We start from the raw sequence: 19,596 nt of genomic DNA, 5'->3' as shown, positions 1-19,596 counted from the left end.
GTGTGCCGGCTTACAGTATGTTACTGTAAATAGTCTCAGGTAGTGTGTAAGCTTACAGTATGTTACTGTATATATTCTCAGGTAGTGTGTGCCGGCTTACAGTATGTTACTGTATATATTCTCAGGTAGTGTGTGAGCTTACAGTATGTTACTGTATATATTCTCAGGTAGTGTGTAAGCTTACAGTATGTTACTGTATATATTCTCAGGTAGTGTGTAAGCTTACAGTATGTTACTGTATATATTCTCAGGTAGTGTGTGCCAGCTTACAGTATGTTACTGTATATATTCTCAGGTAGTGTGTAAGTTTACAGTATGTTACTGTATATATTCACAGGTAGTATGTGCTGGCTTACAGTATGTTACTGTATATATTCTCAGGTAGTGTGCCGGATTACAGTATGTTACTGTATATATTCTCAGGTAGTGTGTGCCGGCTTACAGTATGTTACTGTATAAATTCTCAGGTAGTGTGTGCCGGCTTACAGTATGTTACTGTATATATTCTCAGGTAGTGTGTGCCGGCTTACAGTATGTTACTGTATATATTCTCAGGTAGTGTGTGCCGGCTTACAGTATGTTACTGTATATATTCTCAGGTATTGTGTGCCGGCTTACAGTATGTTACCGTATATATTCTCAGGTAGTGTGTGCCAGCTTACAGTATGTTACTGTACATATTCTCAGGTAGTGTGTAAGCTTACAGTATGCTACTGTATATATTCTCAGGTAGTGTGTGCCGGCTTACAGTATGTTACTGTATATATTCTCAGGTAGTGTGTGCCGGCTTACAGTATGTTACTGTATATATTCTCAGGTAGTGTGTGCCGGCTTACAGTATGTTACTGTAAATAGTCTCAGGTAGTGTGTAAGCTTACAGTATGTTACTGTATATATTCTCAGGTAGTGTGTGCCGGCTTACAGTATGTTACTGTATATATTCTCAGGTAGTGTGTGCCGGCTTACAGTATGTTACTGTATATATTCTCAGTTAGTGTGTGCCGGCTTACAGTATGTTACTGTATATATTCTCAGGAAGTGTGTGCCGGCTTACAGTATGTTACTGTATATATTCTCAGGTAGTGTGTGCCGGCTTACAGTATGTTACTGTATATATTCTCAGGTAGTGTGTGCCGGCTTACAGTATGTTACTGTATATATTCTCAGGTAGTGTGTGCCGGCTTACAGTATGTTACTGTATATATTCTCAGGTAGTGTGTGCCGGCTTACAGTATGTTACTGTATATATTCTCAGGTAGTGTGTGCCGGCTTACAGTATGTTACTGTATATATTCTCAGGTAGTGTGTGCCAGCTTACAGTATGTTACTGTATATATTCACAGGTAGTATGTGCCGGCTTACAGTATGTTACTGTATATATTCTCAGGTAGTGTGTGCCATCTTACAGTATGTTACTGTATATATTCTCAGGTAGTGTGTGCCGGCTTACAGTATCTTACTGTATATATTCTCAGGTAGTGTGTGTCAGCTTACAGTATGTTACTGTACATATTCTCAGGTAGTGTGTGCCAGCTTACAGTATGTTACTGTATATATTCTCAGGTAGTATGTGCCGGCTTACAGTATGTTACTGTATATATTCTCAGGTAGTGTGTGCCGGATTACAGTATGTTACTGTATATATTCTCAGGTAGTGTGTGCCAGCTTACAGTATGTTACTGTATATATTCTCAGGTAGTGTGTGCCAGCTTACAGTATGTTACTGTATATATTCTCAGGTAGTGTGTAAGCTTACAGTATGTTACTGTATATATTCTCAGGTAGTGTGTGCCAGCTTACAGTATGTTACTGTATATATTCTCAGGTAGTGTGTGCCGGATTACAGTATGTTACTGTATATATTCACAGGTAGTATGTGCCGGCTTACAGTATGTTACTGTATATATTCTCAGGTAGTGTGTCGGATTACAGTATGTTACTGTATATATTCTCAGGTAGAGTGTGCCAGCAGGGGGCTGGTGCGCTGTATGTAAGCAGCAGGGGGACGGTGCGCTGTATGTAAGCAGCAGGGGGACGGTGCGCTGTAAGTAAGCAGCAGGGGGACGGTGCGCTGTATGTAATCAGCAGGTTGACGGTGCACTGTATGTAAGCAGCAGGGGCACGGTGCGCTGTACGTAAGCAGCAGGGGGCGTGAACTGTATGTAATCAGCAGGGGTACGGTGCGCTGTACGTTAGCAGCATGGGGACGACGGTGCGCTGTACGTAAGCAGCAGGGGGACGAATGGTGCACTGTTCATTGGTAATAAAGGGTTAAGTGACAAGGATGCACGTCATGTGACCGTTCTTGTGCTTCTGTTTAGTGATGAGAATAATAAACTCACTAGATAAATATCTGTTTTATTGTAGTACAAGATTTCCAGGCCCTGCAGAAGGCTAAAGAGGTTCTCACTAACGAGGTTGCGAGGGCTCAGTATGATCATTGGCGCAGGAGCAGCATTCTGGTTCCCTTCTCTCAGTGGGCAGTGCTACAGGACTCTGTGAAGATGGTGAGTTTTTTGTTTTACAGTCACCAATGTTTGTATCACAAGGCCACAGTAGTCATCAATTCCATAAATACAACTTGATACCCCTTCATTACATTATATAGCTTAGATAATCGATTATGATACACTATATGCCATAGGAAATGTACAACACTGTCTTCATACGGCATAGTGCAAATAAAAGTTGATCATTTTCAGATCAGTACAGAGAGACATTAATTTAAACGAAATATTCATTGTGATCATATTATTTATATAGTATGCCGCTTTTCTTAACAGATATATGGGGATAGTATATCTTGTAACAACAGCTTGTGTGAAATATACATGAATTCTTTTAATATAAGAATTTTTTAAAGGATCGATTAGAAACACTTTATATACACAACCACAGATGATTCCTTATTTATGAGCTTTCACTTTCAGTGGGACAGTAATTTGTTCAAATTGGATAACATCTCCCCCTTTTTTCCCCTCCCCCCCCCTGTTTTATACAAATTGGTTCATATCGATAATGAACACTAAATCGATATTAGATCTTAATCATAAGATCACTAAGGGCATTTCACCGGAATCAAACTATTACAGTAATCCATCCATAAGCCAATTTGCAGGATTTTGACTATGTATTTAACATTAAATCTTATGTTCTGCGTTCTTTTTATTACGTAAGTTTGGTAATGGTATGAATTAGATTGACAAATATATACGAATGAAATTACAAAACAATGAATTTGGTAACAAATTATATGTTATATAAATTAATTTCGACAAGGGACCCATTGATCTTTAGCCCAATATTAATTTTGTTTAGATATACGTCAACTTAGTATGTGGGGCAACTTCTCAATATTAAGAGCTAACATTGCTCATGTAGGTTTTATAATTTATAATTTGTCAATACAAATATGTACTTTGTACGTCGTATAGACTAAAAATCTGCCCCCTGTTTTCAGTAATATATCATTCAGGGGTCTTGATGATCGGTAATAATGTACACAAATGAAACAATAACGTAACTAATTTGAATAATCTGACATTGGTTATATCATCCCTAACAACTCATGATTTATTCATTTTTGTAATCGGAAGAAATTCATGTGGTATAAGGAACCAATATTAATAATTTCATCACTCTCCTAAGACCTATTTCACAATGATAGAAGATCAATATTATCTTCAATAGCTCAGCGGATCGGCTACTGGCCCCGCCCCCTTTCGTCATCATAGCAAAGTCATGTGACATACGTTGATCCAATGAAGAGAGGCCACATGACATTGGCTCTTCTGCAAGGGGTGTGTGAGATTACACACCCCTGATTGGATGACTGTAGTATTTAAGCAGTGAGGCTTGCCCGGATCGGGTCAGCCTTTGAGAAAGCCATTTGTTTGGCGAAATGCGCATCAGGCGCGTTTTTTGAAAGCTTCCCTTTGCCCATGTGTGTTTGTTAACACTATGATGCTAATAGTGTTAGTATTTTATTAGAAGATTATTTGTAATTATATTGATTTCCCCCTTGGTATTTAGGAATGTTCTGATAACTTGTATTTGCACTATGAGTGATTATTAACCCTATGGGGACACTTATTTGAGTTAATTATTAAGTGATACATAGAAAGCCATCAAACTCCTTTATTGCCATTTATATTTTGTTTATTCATAGTTGGGACTCTGACAGGGTTTGCACCGCTCCAGTATTGCACTAGGGATAGATAATTTGTTCTGAGGTCAATCCTCTTTTTTAGATAAGTTACACTGTGCAATCCGTGAGCATTTTTGGGTGCTTCCCTGCCAGATATACCAACAATATTTTCCACAACACACTGTATGGTTGTTACCTGGGCATATACGCTTTCCTTTTGTTTCATAACAAATTTTACTTGTTTTTATACACACACACACTAGTAAGTGTCTCTTTAATATTGTATTAACTCCTGATTAAATGTTGTTTTATTTACCTTCTGATTCTACCAAACCTCACTGTTAGTTTATACTAACTTGCTTGTATCATATAGTACTGTAGAGTGCTCTGAACTATCCACTTTCCCTCTCCCCCCTTCTTTTTGTCCTATTTCATAGGCTTCTTCCAACCTAGAGGTGAGATCCCCTTGATTATAATTTACATTGCCCCATGATTCTGGGTATTGGGGTATTCTTGCTCTTTGAGAGGCTTCTTCAATTTTACAGATGCCTTCCTCTGAGCTGAAGGGATAAATAGACTGAATATTAAATAGACCCTCTGGCATAGATGCAAAGGATTGTTCTATTAATTGTTCTTCAGTTAAGTATCCTTCAGGTATTAGCTCAAGTACATTATTCTGGAATCCAAAAGATTCCAGCGCATATCCTATGGTGGTTTCCTTAGATAAGGTTATATCCTGTGGGGTCATGTTATGCACAATAACACGTATTGGAATAGTTCCAATATTCACCAAATGAGTTTGGGCCATAGTAACACCCATATTTTGTATTCTATGGGAGAGGCAAATTAGTGTTTCAGAAGTTTTTAATTTCTGACCTCTCTTTACCTGTAAGGGTAAAAGAAATTTATCAGCCCCGGCAGGAATTATAACATCGCTAGACACCTGCATATTCACAGCATATGGCAATTGATGGTTTGATTTCAGGGCTGCATTCTCATCCTGAAATACTTCAGGGTCCCCCTTTAACCTGCTCCAGAGGCAAGAGTTAATCAAATCTATTTGTATGGAATATCTGTGTAAGATATCATTGCCAATGTATATTTGATTATGGGGAGTATTTAAAACTAAAAACAGGTGCTTTACTGGTTTATTACCTATAGATATAGATAATAAGCACTTTGCTGTGATGTTATAGCTTTCAAACCTGTTATCCAGGTTGTGGATACAGTGGTCTTTGGGAAAAAGATATTTAATCACTTTAGGTTCAGCTATCTGCGCTAATAAACCTTCGCTTATATAGCTGGCTTCCTGTTTTAAACTCAACTTGGCGTATTTTGTTGTACCAAGGTCATGCACTTGTATAGGGATAAATAGATCCTCTTTAACTCTCTCAATCCCTGTGAGGTATTGAGCGTGGCCTCCCCCCTTAGGCATTTTATGATCCCCCTTGTGGAGAGATATGGTTAATACATCGCCATCTAGGGAAATATTCACTATCTTTCCAGGCGAAATTTTAAAAGTATTATCTGATCATCTATTTGTAAAATAGTGATTTCAGGTACAGAGTTATTCCTGAAATGAATCTCCACAGCATCTGGTTTCTCTTCCACCACGTGACAGCTATGTCGGGTGCGATATATACTGGATTGCTAATAATTTATTGGCCGTTTTACTTGTGACCAAATTACATTATTTATGCAATCAATTATGGTGCTTAGTCGCTTCAGGAGATCACTACCAATAATTAAACGATCAGTTGGCAAATTCACTATAATGACACGGTGTCTTATGACCCTGTTCCCTAGTTTAAATTTTAGCCAGGCCGTACCGTAGACTTTTAGAGAGTCACCCCAATTCCTATTAGAGAACCATCAAATTCTTTTATTTTAGGTTTGTGGGGTGTTAGCTCATTTAGCTGTGTGTAGTACCTGTGGGATAAAATAGTTGCCTGAGACCCAGTATCAATTAATCCCATGATAGGGTTGGAGACTGAATCTTGCAGCTCAGCTAATACATAATATCTCCCTGCAGTTTCTATCATTTCACACAAAGTTTGCATTATTGTACATATGTGGGTTTCGCCACGTGTTACCTGAATAATAATAATATATAATAATAATTTGCGATTTATATAGCGCTTTTCTCCCTGTGAGACTCAAAGCACTTTACAAATATACTGTACCAACATAAGACATAAAAGTTAGGAGTTTCTGAAGGTCAGATAAGCAGACTGAATGCCTGATGGAAGAGGTGGGTCTTTAGCTTTTTTTTAAAAGTCTGTAAGGACGGTGCCTCTCTGATTGCGCACGGTAAAGAGTTCCAGAAAGTAGGCGCAGTGTGGCAGAATGCTCTGGAGCCTGAGTTTGTCCTTATTCTTGGCACTGAGAGGAGGGATGTGTTGGCTGACCTAAGTGAACGGGATGGGATGTAGCGTGTTAGGAGCTCTTTCAGGTACTGTGGGCCTTGGTTGTTTAAGGCTTTGAATGTCAGCAGGCCAATTTTAAAATATGTTCGCCATTTAATTGGAAGCCAATGCAGGGAGTGGAGAACAGGTGTTATGTGGCAGGAGCGAGTTTGATTGGTCAATAGTCTTGCTGCTGCGTTTTGTACTGTCTGAAGGCGATGGAGTTCTTTTTTTGGGAGGCCCAAGTAAAGTGCATTGCAGTAATCTAGCCTAGAGGATACAAATGCATGGATTAATGTTGGCATATCATCCGGTGGAATTAAGTGTTGTATCCTGGCTATGTTTTTCAGATGAAAGTAGGCAGATTTTATTACGGAGGAAATCTGCTGTTTAAAAGATAGTCCAGCGTCAATCAGCACTCCGAGGTTTCGTACCTTTGCTGAACTAACTAGTTCAGAACCTCCAAGCTCCAGGCCAGTTGGGAAATCGTGGGATATTTTTGATGCCCGGGGTCCCCTCACCAAGAGTAACTCTGTTTTGTCCGGGTTCACTTTGAGACAGCTAGCATTCATCCATTCTATGAGGTCTGTTAAGCAACTGTTTATGCGGCATGCTGGGTCTGTAGTATCTGGAGCAAAGGAGAAGTAGAGTTGTGTGTCATCAGCGTAACAATGATACCTTAGGCCATGTCGGTTAATGATGTCCCTCAGTGGTAATAAGTAAATTGCGAATAGCATGGGAGACAGGATAGATCCTTGTGGAACTCCGCAGGCCAGTTCTGTTGGCGCTGATGAGCTTGATCCTGATATTACTCTCTGTGATCTACCAGCGAGGAAGGATTTAAACCAGTTAAGGACTGTGCCTCCTAGACCACAGATGTACTGCAAGCGCTCTATTAGAATCCTATGGTCAATGGTGTCAAATGCAGCTGAGAGATCCAGGAGGATTAGAATGGAGTAATCACCTTTGTCTCTTACCATGAGGAGATCATTTAGCACTCGGACTAGCGCTGTTTCAGTGCTGTGGCGGCATCTGAAGCCTGACTGGAAGGGATCAAATATGTTTAGGCGTGATAGATGGGCTTCCAGTTGAGTTGTCACTACTTTTTCAATTATTTTCCCCAGAAATGGGAGGTTGGATACCGGTCTGTAATTAGTCATGCAGTCTGGGTCTAATAAAGGTTTCTTTAGGAGTGGTTTTACCACAGCTTCTTTTAGAGGATCTGGAAAGTCTCCTGTTTTTAGTGAACACTGCACTATTTTTGTGAGGACTGGGGCGAGTGTTTCAATGCATCCAGATATGAGCTGATTTGGAGCAGGGTCTAAGTCACACGTAGTAGGGTGCAACTTTTGTATGGTGTTTTTAACTTCTTTTATATCCACATTTGTAAAAGTGGACCATAAACTGGGGCAGTCTGGCATTCCATTGTAGTGGTTCTGGTGTGTAACTGTTTGGCCTGCTTTGATAGCAGTTCGGATTGAGGAAATCTTGTCTCTGAAGAAGTTTGCAAATGCTTCACATATATCCTGAGAAAAGTTGGTGGGGCTAAGCATGCATGCTGGTTTGCAGAGCCTTTCTACTGTGCGAAACAGTTGCCTGGGTCTATTGTGGGAGAGTGCAATTTCACGTGATAAAAATGAAGATTTTTTCTGAGTTATCTTGGATTGATATTTATTTAGATGTTTGGTAAGAGCAGCTTTATCCTCTGGATCATGTGTTCTGCGCCACTTTCTCTCGAGCTTACGTCCTGTTCTTTTCATTTCTCTGATGGAGCTATCAAACCACGGTGCATGGTTGTGGGTTTGGACAGTGCCTATGCGAGTTGGTGCAATGCTTTCTAGGGTGTCTCTCATGGTTTTGTTGTAGAGTCGGACTAAGGAGCTGGGGTCTTCGCAGGTGCCCATTAGTTCACTTAGATCCATATGTGATGCTACATCCAGTGGTGTCACCCCTTTTAATGAGCGGTGTTTGACCAGGTTCTGAGGCTGGTGTCTGGTTGATTGTGATACAATGGAGAAGTGAATGGAGTGGTGGTCTGACCAGGTAACTGGGTTTACAGTTACTGGTGACACTTCTAGTCCAGACTGAAACACTAGATCAAGTGTATGACCTTTTCTGTGGGTGGGAGTGGTGACGATTTGTGTAAAGCCGAGTGTACTCATCAAGCTGAGGAGATCGTGCCCAAGCAGGGATAGGGTGTTGTCAATCCAAGTGTTGAAGTCTCCTAATATAAGCCATCTGGGGTGTTCAAGGATTAAGCCAGCCAAAAGGTCTGGGAGTTCCTGACGAAATCTCTTCCCATCTCCTGGTGATCTGTATATTAGCAGTATTCGGAATCCTCTCTCTATTGAGAGGCTGGCAGCCACACATTCAAAAGATAGGGTTTTGTGGACTGATATTGGTCTGGGATTTAAGGATGATTTTGCACAGATCATAACTCCGCCTCCCTTGCGCTCTTGTCTCGGGCGGTGGAACACTGTGTAATTGTCTGGAATAGCTGCCTCTAGAATAGGCCCTGCATTTTCATCTAACCATGATTCTGTGATGCATGCTAATTCACATGTTTCAATAAGGTCGGAAATAATAGCTGTTTTGTTCTTTATTGATCTGGCATTGCATAGGATTGCTCTAATAGGACAGTCTTGGGATTCTGAGTTTTTGCTCTGTACTTTGGAGACAACATGTCTTCTAATAGGGATCACACAAAGAGATTTTCTTGATTTGATAGTGCGGTTTTTGTGGCTTTTAGGTTGGATCACTTCAATTGGGCTTGCGGGTGGACAGGATGGTGGGGCAGCTGTGATAGTGTCAGGATATAGAACTTTAAATTTTGATTTTCCTCCACGACAGCCCCTGTCGGTCCCTTTGAAAATGCTGAGTGATTTTAGGGTAGCCACTAGTGAGGGACTGAGTGCTGCGACCGCTTTTTGGGGTCTTAAGGAGTGCAGATGTGAGGTTGTATAGGTGGTCATTCCCTCTGCAGTGAAGGGGTTAAAATTGCTTCTAGTATTTGTTGGAATGTTAGCAGTGGGGGCTGGTTACATTTCCCTGCTCTATAGGATTCAGGCCAGAATGAGGTGTGAAATTTTGCACTTCAGGCTGCATTGTAGATAACAGATAAGAAAGCATGCAGGGGTTTTTAAAACCAATGTATTTTAGTAAAATAGACTTAATCAATTAGTTTTTCTTGTGTTTAGAAATTAAATCTGAGCATTGTTAAATGGATGATGAAATCCAAAATCCAATTTGTGCATGGGTTGAGTCTTGTGCATTATGTGGAGTCGGTATTGGTCCTTGAAATAATTATAATGAATTTTGAATGTAAGAAGGTTAAAATTAAGATAAATCCAGAAGAGGTCAGGAGCCTGAGGAAAGTGTGGCAGCCAGCAGCGGCGCCTCCCCCTATCAAAATCCGCTATGTTTTCCCATGCAGAAGGAATTTCATACCTACTGGTCTCCTCTATGACAGGGTCAGCTGGATTCTTGTGTACTGCATCTGTGAAAATAAGGTTAAGAGAACACTGCAAAGGGAAAGATTGGTTAGTGCTTTCAGGCCTAGGTTGCTCGTCATCACAGCTAAATCGTCCCTTTCCGGTCTGTGGGGAGAGAACATGATTAGTATCATTGATATTTATTATTACATTTTGTATATCTCTCCCCTTCCTCTCAGGTGATGCTGCAGTATTTATGACTGCGCCTGTGGTACACTGCTGACCACTGGCTGTACCCCTAAAAAAGTATTGTTCGTTTGCTGAGCCGTAGAAGGTTGACTCATATTAGCAAATTGTTCGCTCAACTGATTTAACTGGGTAAAAAGCATATCTACCTGATTGTACAAGTTACCTCTACCCCTGGGCCTATCTGTTGATGCCCCATAATAGTGATTCCTGGACCATTGGGTCCCCTCAGAATCAGGGCCGCTATTTCTATTTTGGTGTGGTTGCCCCTGGGGTTCAACTTGTTCAGTATTATTACTTTGGGGAGCATTATATACTTGGGGTGTCTTGTTAACTTGAGAATATCTTCACCATCTATTGTATTTACCTTTGTGTGGGTACCAATTATTTGGTGAGTATTCTCTTTGTGAGTAATTATTCAACTGATTATGTCCCCCACTTTGGTTATAGTCTCTCTGCGCCTCAGCCCGTGTTGGGGGAGGGGCAGAGTTAAACCTCTGTGGAGATGGCCTGTTTTGACTGGCCACCTCCGCGAAGGTTTTCTTTTTAAACTCCAAATTGAGGGGGCTTGGTGACACCCTAGTTTCTGCTACAATTTTGGGTTTTGATTCCTTTTTAACCCCCTGCTCACTGGACTGCTGAATAGAGTATAATTTTGTACTCTCTTTGATCAGCCATTCCAATGAGCAGTCCTCATCAAAATCTCTAGCTAAGTTAATTTTGATGGGTGTAGGCAGTGCTTCTAAAATTTACAAACTCTAAGCAAACAAATCTGGGATTATCTTCAGTCATACTGTACGCATTTTTCAATTCAGAAAGGAATTCAATGGGACTCTGATTCGCACTACATTTTAAACCATATACCGCTATTTTCACGGCAGTTTTAGTGCGATGTTGCCCGAATTATTTCCTGCATTGTCGTTTTATTTCACACCAGGAATGAATGTTCATATCCTTTAGTGAAGTAAAGAATTTGTGATGTTTACTGTCAAATACCCAGGGTAGAAATTCAATTTTTAATTTCTCACTTGTTACATTCATTATAACTAATGCATTTTCAAAAGCCTCTAAGTGATCAATTACAGATTTTGTTCCTTTATTGGAGAATATAGGTACTGCACCCTGTATTAAAGTAATTATTTTATGGGAGTCGTAGACCTTATTAGACTTACTTTGGGATTCTCTATTAGTTTCCCTCACCCTCACCCTCACCGGCTGAGTTACAGCAGTTTCCTGGATTTACATCATGAGGTGACTGCCTATTTGGGAAATCTATTTCTGACCCATTAGGGGACATTTGTCTATACTCTTCCATATATTTCTGTACCTCGTCCCTGACGCGTTCTCTAAGGGAGTTAGCATTATCTGCATTATTCTCACTGTTAATATAGGGGTTTTCATTATGGTGATATGACCTTTTTAAATCACTTAATTCTCTCTGGCTTTGCGCAAGCTGTTTATTTAATTCTTGTATCTGTGCGAGTAAATCTATGTTATGCTTATCTAAGGGGTTAGGTGTTGGGCAAATTCATCCATTTTATTTTTGGCTATTTTTAAATCCTCTTTGCATCTGCGTGAGGAACGAATACTACTTTCTAGCTCCTGTATCTGCAATTGTTTGTCTATGACACAAAGCGACATTTCGTCAATAATACATATCATAAGGGGCCAAGATTTTAGTATTAGTTCGTCTCACTTTTTGAGAGTCTTGCATTGATTAATCATTAATAATTCTTGGAAAAATTCATTGTTTTCATTCCACATATTATTATTAACGGTAATATTTTTAGCCCTAATTTCAAGCATATCCATAAAATCATTTAATTCACCCGCAATATTAAACTTCTCTTTAATGTGACTTATGATATCTTTCTTAAGGACCTGACCTCTAGTAATGGGTATTGTGATGGGACCATTTTCAACGCTGTGTACAGAATTAAATGAGTCACTTCTGGATACAGACATTATTATATTGGCTTAGTATTTAGTTAAATTAAAATGCCAATACAATTTTTACCAATAAAAAGAGAGAAGAAAAAATTTATATTTAAAAAAAAAAATATATTAATTTTGAAATATGAAAAAACAATATTTTTATGAATTTTGAAATATGAAAAAAATTATACATGAAAAATATTATATATATTATATATATATATAATATATATATTATATATGAAAAAACAGACTACTTTGAAGGTCTGATATTAAGAGAATTATTGGGAAACAAAAATGTTATAGAGATACAACACTCATCTACTCTAATGCTAAATCCCAGAAGATGCAATTGGTTTAACCTCTAAAAACCTGCGTGGCGCACAATGTGAGCAAATGAGCTCTGTTATACTTCTCTTGACACTGATGGAAAAATAAATAAACATGTTAAAAAAAAATATATATTTTTTTATGAATTTTGAAAATACGAAAAATTAATATTTTTATGAATTTTTAAATATGAAAAATTAATATTTTTGATTAATTTTGAAATATGAAAAATCAATATTTTTATTAATTTTTCAAAAATTTATCTTTAACAATATTTCAAAATATTAATATCAATCTCGAAATATGAACATCAATATTTCAAAATATTAATTTCGAAATATGAAAAAAAAAATATTTTATAATAATTTCTATTTACTACAAATATATTATATCAATATGATAAATTTTAATAATATCTCATGCAAGTGCCTCCATACTATATGTCAGTATATTTATAAAAATCTTCAGTAGTGCTCTCCAAATAATATATCAACCTATGGCAGGGTTATAATACAATGTATTTAATAATTATCCTTTAAAAATATCAACCCTCAATCAATATGCATCTACTAGAAACCTTTAAATTAATATAAATATCTGAATTCTTTTTATTAGTTAATATCTAAGAGCATATTGGAATATATTTGTAATACTAGAATATGAAACAATATTATACACGTTAAAAAAAAACTATTTAGATATGCTATACTTCTTACAACTCTCATAAGAGTTTACCTTTAAAACCAGCCTTATTTACAAATAGCCTTTCATTTAATATTGCATTTAAAATATCACAATGAGACTTAAGATGGCAGCTACTAATATTCAGCAAAATAATTACAATACTAATTTAATCAATAGTACAATATACACTTATATTAAAATAGCAGAAATTGTAAATATTATTTGTGCCAATAACCTTTGTTTAAAATATTAATAGTTAGAAATCATACATCACCAGTTTGAACCAAATTGTAATTAAATCTTTTCCAAATATCTTTAGATCTCCTCATTTGAAGGAAAGTTATTTTGCATAGATCAAGGTTAGTTTCAGCTCCTTGCTTAAATGGCCGTGTTCCAAGTATGGCCGCCAGTTATCAATTACCAGTCTAAGCAAATCACAAAAAACTGTCCTCTCTTACATTTAACTTTTCTGTTATATAATCATAACACCGGGGGCAGCGTGACAAAACAACACAGCTTCATTCTTAACATTTCTAGCATTTAAAATATTTCTTTAAAATGTGTAATAACTGTCATAATTTCCTTACATTAATAAGTTATATGTTTATATGTATTGTATTATATCACAATATTTATTCTGATTATTTTAATATGAAACGCAGTATGCCCTCAAATTCTTTTTAATATTACTTTATATTAAAAGAATTATGCTGCTAATTATTAGCTTAAAGTCCATTACAATTTTTATCAGTATCCTGGCATTTATACATCTGTTATATGTATGTATCTACACAGATACAGCCTGTTCTACATCTCCAACAAGTTCTGCCTGCATGAATTCCTCTATGGTCCATCTGAAAAATAGAAAAATTATGTTATATGCACACACATGTATTAATTTCTATGCTGTCTTTTAACAATGGGTTTATTGTAATTTCTATTTAATCTATTACAGATTTGAATTTATGTATTCATATATCTATTCACTGCAGCAATTATTAATTTAATATAATATGTTCCAGTTCCATATATAAAGAGTGCTATGAAATTTGCACTTCCAACTAAAGAGCAAATGCTTTAGTGTCAAAGTCTCTGGAGACATCCTGTCGGCAATTTAGTCCTGAAATGTTTATTCAACTCATGGGACCCTGAATCAAACCTGACATCAGAATTGCAGCCCTTACTTTAGTAATATCTGACAAAAAGATGGTTTCATACATAAACACATTCCCTTGTCCTATTTACACACACATATATATATATATATATATATATATATATATATATATATATATATATATATATATATATATATATATATATGTCATTTACCTGTACCCTGACAGAATATTATCTGGACCCACAGACTTATTTACTTTTATTTTTGATAAAGCCCTTGAAACCTCTTCCTCTGTAAAAAGAAAAGTACTACTCACATTATTTACAGTAGCATCCCTTAATAGAATCTCACTATCTTTACCATCTGTTGTAAAGACTGAACAAAAGTAATCATGTAAACTGTTTGCTATTTGTCTATCTTCTTCCACTACTCTATCCTTATTCTTGAGTCTAATTATCCCTCTGTTAGTTTTTCTCTTTTCACTGATATAGCTAAAGAAGGTTTTGTCACCGTTTTTTACAGATTGTGCTTTTCTCTTCTGCATCAGCTTTAGCCTTTCTGATTAACTGCTTTGTCATCTTTTGATGGGTTCTCCATTTTTCTTTATCCTCCTCTGAGCCAGTGAGTTTGAATATTTTATAGACTGTCTTTTTTTGTCTTAACTGCATATGCTACTTCTCTTGAAAACCATATTGGTTTTCTTTTTCTTTTACTTTTACAAACAAGTCTAATACAGTGTTTAGTTGCATCTAGAATAGCATTTTTAAAATATCCCCACTGTTCTTGTACTCCTGTAATCTGTGCCATCCCTTTTATGGATTTATCTAGGTATCTGCCCATGTAAGAAAAATCAATTGATCTAAAGTCTAAGACTATTGTTTTACTATGGTTGCACCACATGAATATTAAACCAGACAGACAGATGATCACTAGAGCCTAGGTTCTCACTCAGACACCTCAGATACTATATCACTGTTTAAGTACTAAATCTAATATAGTTCCTTTACGTGTTGGTTCTTTTACTAGTTGCTCAAGAGATTCCCCTTGTAAAGATTCCAGGATATATTTACTTCTAGTTGATTTGGCAACAGGTACTTCCCAGTTTACATCAGGCATATTAAAGTTCCCCACTACTATAACATTGCCCTTCATTGTAATTTTGGCTATTTCATCATGAATAAATTGTCTGATGCTTCATCCTGTAATTGTGGTCTATATACTACTCCTATTATAAACACCTGTTTCCCTTCAGTTTCTATAGTTACCCAAACACTTTCTACATTGTCATTTTTTCTACAATTTCAGTTACTTTAATATTGTCTTTCACGTACAGAGCAACTCCGCCCCCTTTTTTTCCTACTCTATTTTTTTTAAACAAGATGTAACCAGAAACTAAAAAAAGAAAAACATGGAGCGCAAGGAAGAAAGCAGAGAAAAGATCATAGTGCAGTATATCTTGATAAAAATAACAATTTATTAATAACAAAAAACAAACTCACAAACAAACCCTCAAACAATATGAGGTATGTGACAGCGTGTTGTATAGATGTTGCTATACGATCTCACAATGTCCTGTTTCTCCCTCCTGGCTAACCTGGCTGTGACCGTCCAGTCTCAGTGTTTCTTACAGGAAGTCAGGATACAGGATCTTGGTCCTTCAAACAGAAATTTCCCTCATGCGGTAGGTCAATCCGTGTAGCCGGCAACAGATTCTCCTAACCTAGAGGGATTACAACGTAACTCAGCGTGTGCGTGTGGACGTGGCCTTACGCGTTTCACGGGACTCCTCCCGCTTCGTCAGAGGTTTATGCCCACTCCTCCTTGTATTCCCCTTTTTATGCTGTGACTCCTATAGACAATAGTGCGGTTCAGCAATCCCATAACCTGTCACATCAGCTTATGCAGGGGAATATTATGAAAGTCTTTATTCTATATATGCGGTTAATTAACTTTGTCCATCATGTTTGAAAATTTGGTTAATCCTTAAAACAAACATTACCTGCTTATATCTAAACATAAATTAATTTGTATACAAACACATTAAAATACTACAATGATAAACTCACAAAAGGAATATGTAATACCAATTCATATATATATAGATAGATTTGATGGATACTCAAATATCATGCTAACAATCTGAACCATAATAAATAAATAAATAAATAAACATATAAGATATATGTAAAAATATAATTTAAATATAAGTTAAAATTTAAAATTTAAAAAAATGCATTCACTACTTTTTTAATTGCTAAAACCTGATACATTACCATCATTAAAAATACATTATCTAAATATTATTATTAAAAAAAATGTAATTGTTCAGACAAATGCTCATTTCATAAATGTTAAAAGGCTTCCAACAAATGAATTCCTCATAGTTGATTAATATGCATATCCACTATTCTTCTATAAATGCTGCTAGATCAATATCTCTATTGAGACCCACTGGTTCCATAGTTCCCAACTTGTGGATCCAGTAGGTCTCACGTTGCCTGAGTTTGAGCAACTTATTCCCCCCCTATCCTCATGCAAGATTCCATCCTTAAAGATACAATAACTGATAGAGGACAGGTAGTTTTTAAGAGAAATATGAACCTAAGGAATCGCATCAGTCCCAGTATGTTAAAAGTAGAAACAGAGATGAATTGGTTAAACAAAGCATCCTGTGGCTTCTATAGATGCGGAAGAGCAGGTTGTACTTGTTGTGAACATATAGACAAAAATAATAAAAACTTTGGAGAAGAAGGAAATGAATTTGCATTTTAAAATTAAAGACCTAATGAATTGCAAAACCAAGTACGTAGTGTATATGTTGAAATGTCCATGTAATAGGCTTTACATAGGACGTACTAAACGCCCCGTGAAGATAAGGTTTAGTGAACATTTGAAGAACATAGAAAATGGGCTGACGACACATGGGTTGTCGGCTCATTTTTCTGAAGTACACAATAAAGATAGGACAGGGCTAAGTATTAGGGCTATTGAATGTGTAAAGAATGAGATTAGGGGGGGGAATAAGTTGCTCAAACTCAGGCAACGTGAGACCTACTGGATCCACAAGTTGGGAACTATGGAACCAGTGGGTCTCAATAGACCTAGCAGCATTTATTGAAGAATAGTGGATATGCATATTAATCAACTATGAGGAATTAATTTGTTGGAAGCCTTTTAACATTTATGAAATGATCATTTGTCTGAACAATGAATTTTTTTTTAATAATAATATTTAGATAATGTATTTTTAATGATGGTAATGTATCAGGTTTTAGCAATTAAAAAAGTAGTGAATGCATTTTTTTAAATTTTAACTTATATTTAAATTATATTTTTACATATATCTTCATATATGTTTATTTATTTATTTATTATGGTTCAGATTGTTAGCATGATATAAGGCCACGCCCACACGCACACGCTGAGTTACGTGGTAATCCATCTAGGTTAGGAGAATCTGTTGCCGGCTACACGGATTGACCTACCGCATGAGGGAAATTTCTGTTTGAAGGACCAAGATCCTGTATCCTGACTTCCTGTAAGAAATACTGAGACTGGACGGTCACAGCCAGGTTAGCCAGGAGGGAGAAACAGGACATTGTGAGATCGTATAGCAACATCTATACCACACGCTGTCACATACCTCATATTGTTTGAGGGTTAGTTTGTGAGTTTGTTTTTTGTTATTAATAAATTGTTATTTTAATCCAGATATACTGCACTATGATCTTTTCTCTGCTTTCTTCCTTGCGCTCCATGTTTTTCTTTTTTTAGTTTCTACCTCATCGCTATCACACCAGTGATTTAAAAGGAGCTGCACAAGGAAAAAGAGAATTGCTTTCACTTTTGGACATTGCTACACAAGCATTTAAAGAGACACTACCTGCAATAAAGTAGGAAAGGTTTTCCTCATTACTTATCCATTTTTAACTGTATTGCATGTTTTAATACCATTGGAATTTATATGCATTTTATATATGCTTGTATGTTTTGAAATATTTTTAAGATTTTGCTTATTCAGTAGCTTTCTAACGGCTAGATTTGGAGTTCGGCGGTAGATGGGTTGCTAACGCCACGCGTGTTTTATGTCTAACGCATGGCATTGTTTGACTCAGGTATTTAGAGTTCAAAAAAGACCATCTAACGATACTCCTAACGCGTGTATGTCACACGCGGAATACTGCCCGCGTTAGACAGTCTCCCATAGAGATCAATGGGAAAGCAAAAAAATAGCTTTTTTCCCCTAACACTCGATCTCGCGAGAATACGCACAGCTCAGTCATATGACGCATACCACATCATGCACAACAATAACACGCCGCAAATGTCACAACAACAATCACTCAACAAAGCACACAAGCATTACACATTCACAAGCGGGGCGATTTTTATTAAAATTTAATACGGGGAATATGCATATACTTTAAGATGCGGAAATTCGCAAAATAACAACAAGGAATAAAAAATATATACCTACACTAGAAAAATAATCGCATTCAATATCACTATATATTAGGACAAACATACATATACAACACTTCACTAATACCACACCATCGCAAATTCACATTTAAACATAATACTATTGGACAATGTTAGAGAAAACGACCACTATGACATCATCGCATTCTACACATTCCACAAATACTAACTCAAAATGAGCATGCGCAAATTCACACAACTAATACACATTGCACTAATATTAATTGCTAATAAAGCACACCTGAACACAATTTACAACGGAAATTGGTACATCATTAAACATTTACACAGGGTATATAAGCACCACACAAGCAGGGCTTCTTTGACTGTGTTGCTGTTGGGTCTTTGGAGATTGGAGGTTTAAGATTTAAGAGTTGGTGGTTTAAGATTTAAGAGTTGGTGCATTATTGTGAGTGAGTTAGTGTTAGCGTGAGAGAGTCAGTTGTTAGTGTTATCGTGAGTGAGTTAGTGGGAGTTAGTGGGATAGAGTCTGTTAGTGGGAGCGTGAGTGAGTTAGTGGGAGTGGGAGTTGTTAGTGAGAGTTGTTAGTGGGAGCGTGAGTTAGTGGTAGTTAGTGAGAGTTAGTGGGAGTGTTTGTTAGTGAGAATTAGTAGTAGTGTGTTAGTGAGAATTAGTAGTAGTGTGAGTTAGCGAGCGAGTGATTTTTCTGTACACGTAACACATTTACACGCAAACACATTCAATACATACATACACTTATCAATAACACTACATACACTCCATACCCCCTACCCCCTCATACTACACTCCATACCCCATTCCCTGTAGTCCCATTCCCTTTCATCCCATTTACTC

General features: G+C 37.0%; 1 protein-coding gene across 1 annotated transcript in view; it reads left to right on the top strand.

Annotated features, from left to right (window-relative positions):
- Window positions 1-19,596, top strand: part of DNAJC12 (DnaJ heat shock protein family (Hsp40) member C12) — a 116,289-nt gene that overhangs the window by 52,458 nt on the left and 44,235 nt on the right. The window contains exon 3 of the mRNA XM_053705115.1: window positions 2,368-2,507. Within this exon, the coding sequence (XP_053561090.1) occupies window positions 2,368-2,507 (140 nt within the window). The remainder of the gene's footprint in view (window positions 1-2,367; window positions 2,508-19,596) is intronic.

This window comes from Bombina bombina, chromosome 3, assembly GCF_027579735.1.
Source record: "Bombina bombina isolate aBomBom1 chromosome 3, aBomBom1.pri, whole genome shotgun sequence".
Lineage (NCBI taxonomy): Eukaryota > Metazoa > Chordata > Amphibia > Anura > Bombinatoridae > Bombina > Bombina bombina.
This window is presented reverse-complemented; position numbering and strand designations above follow the sequence as displayed.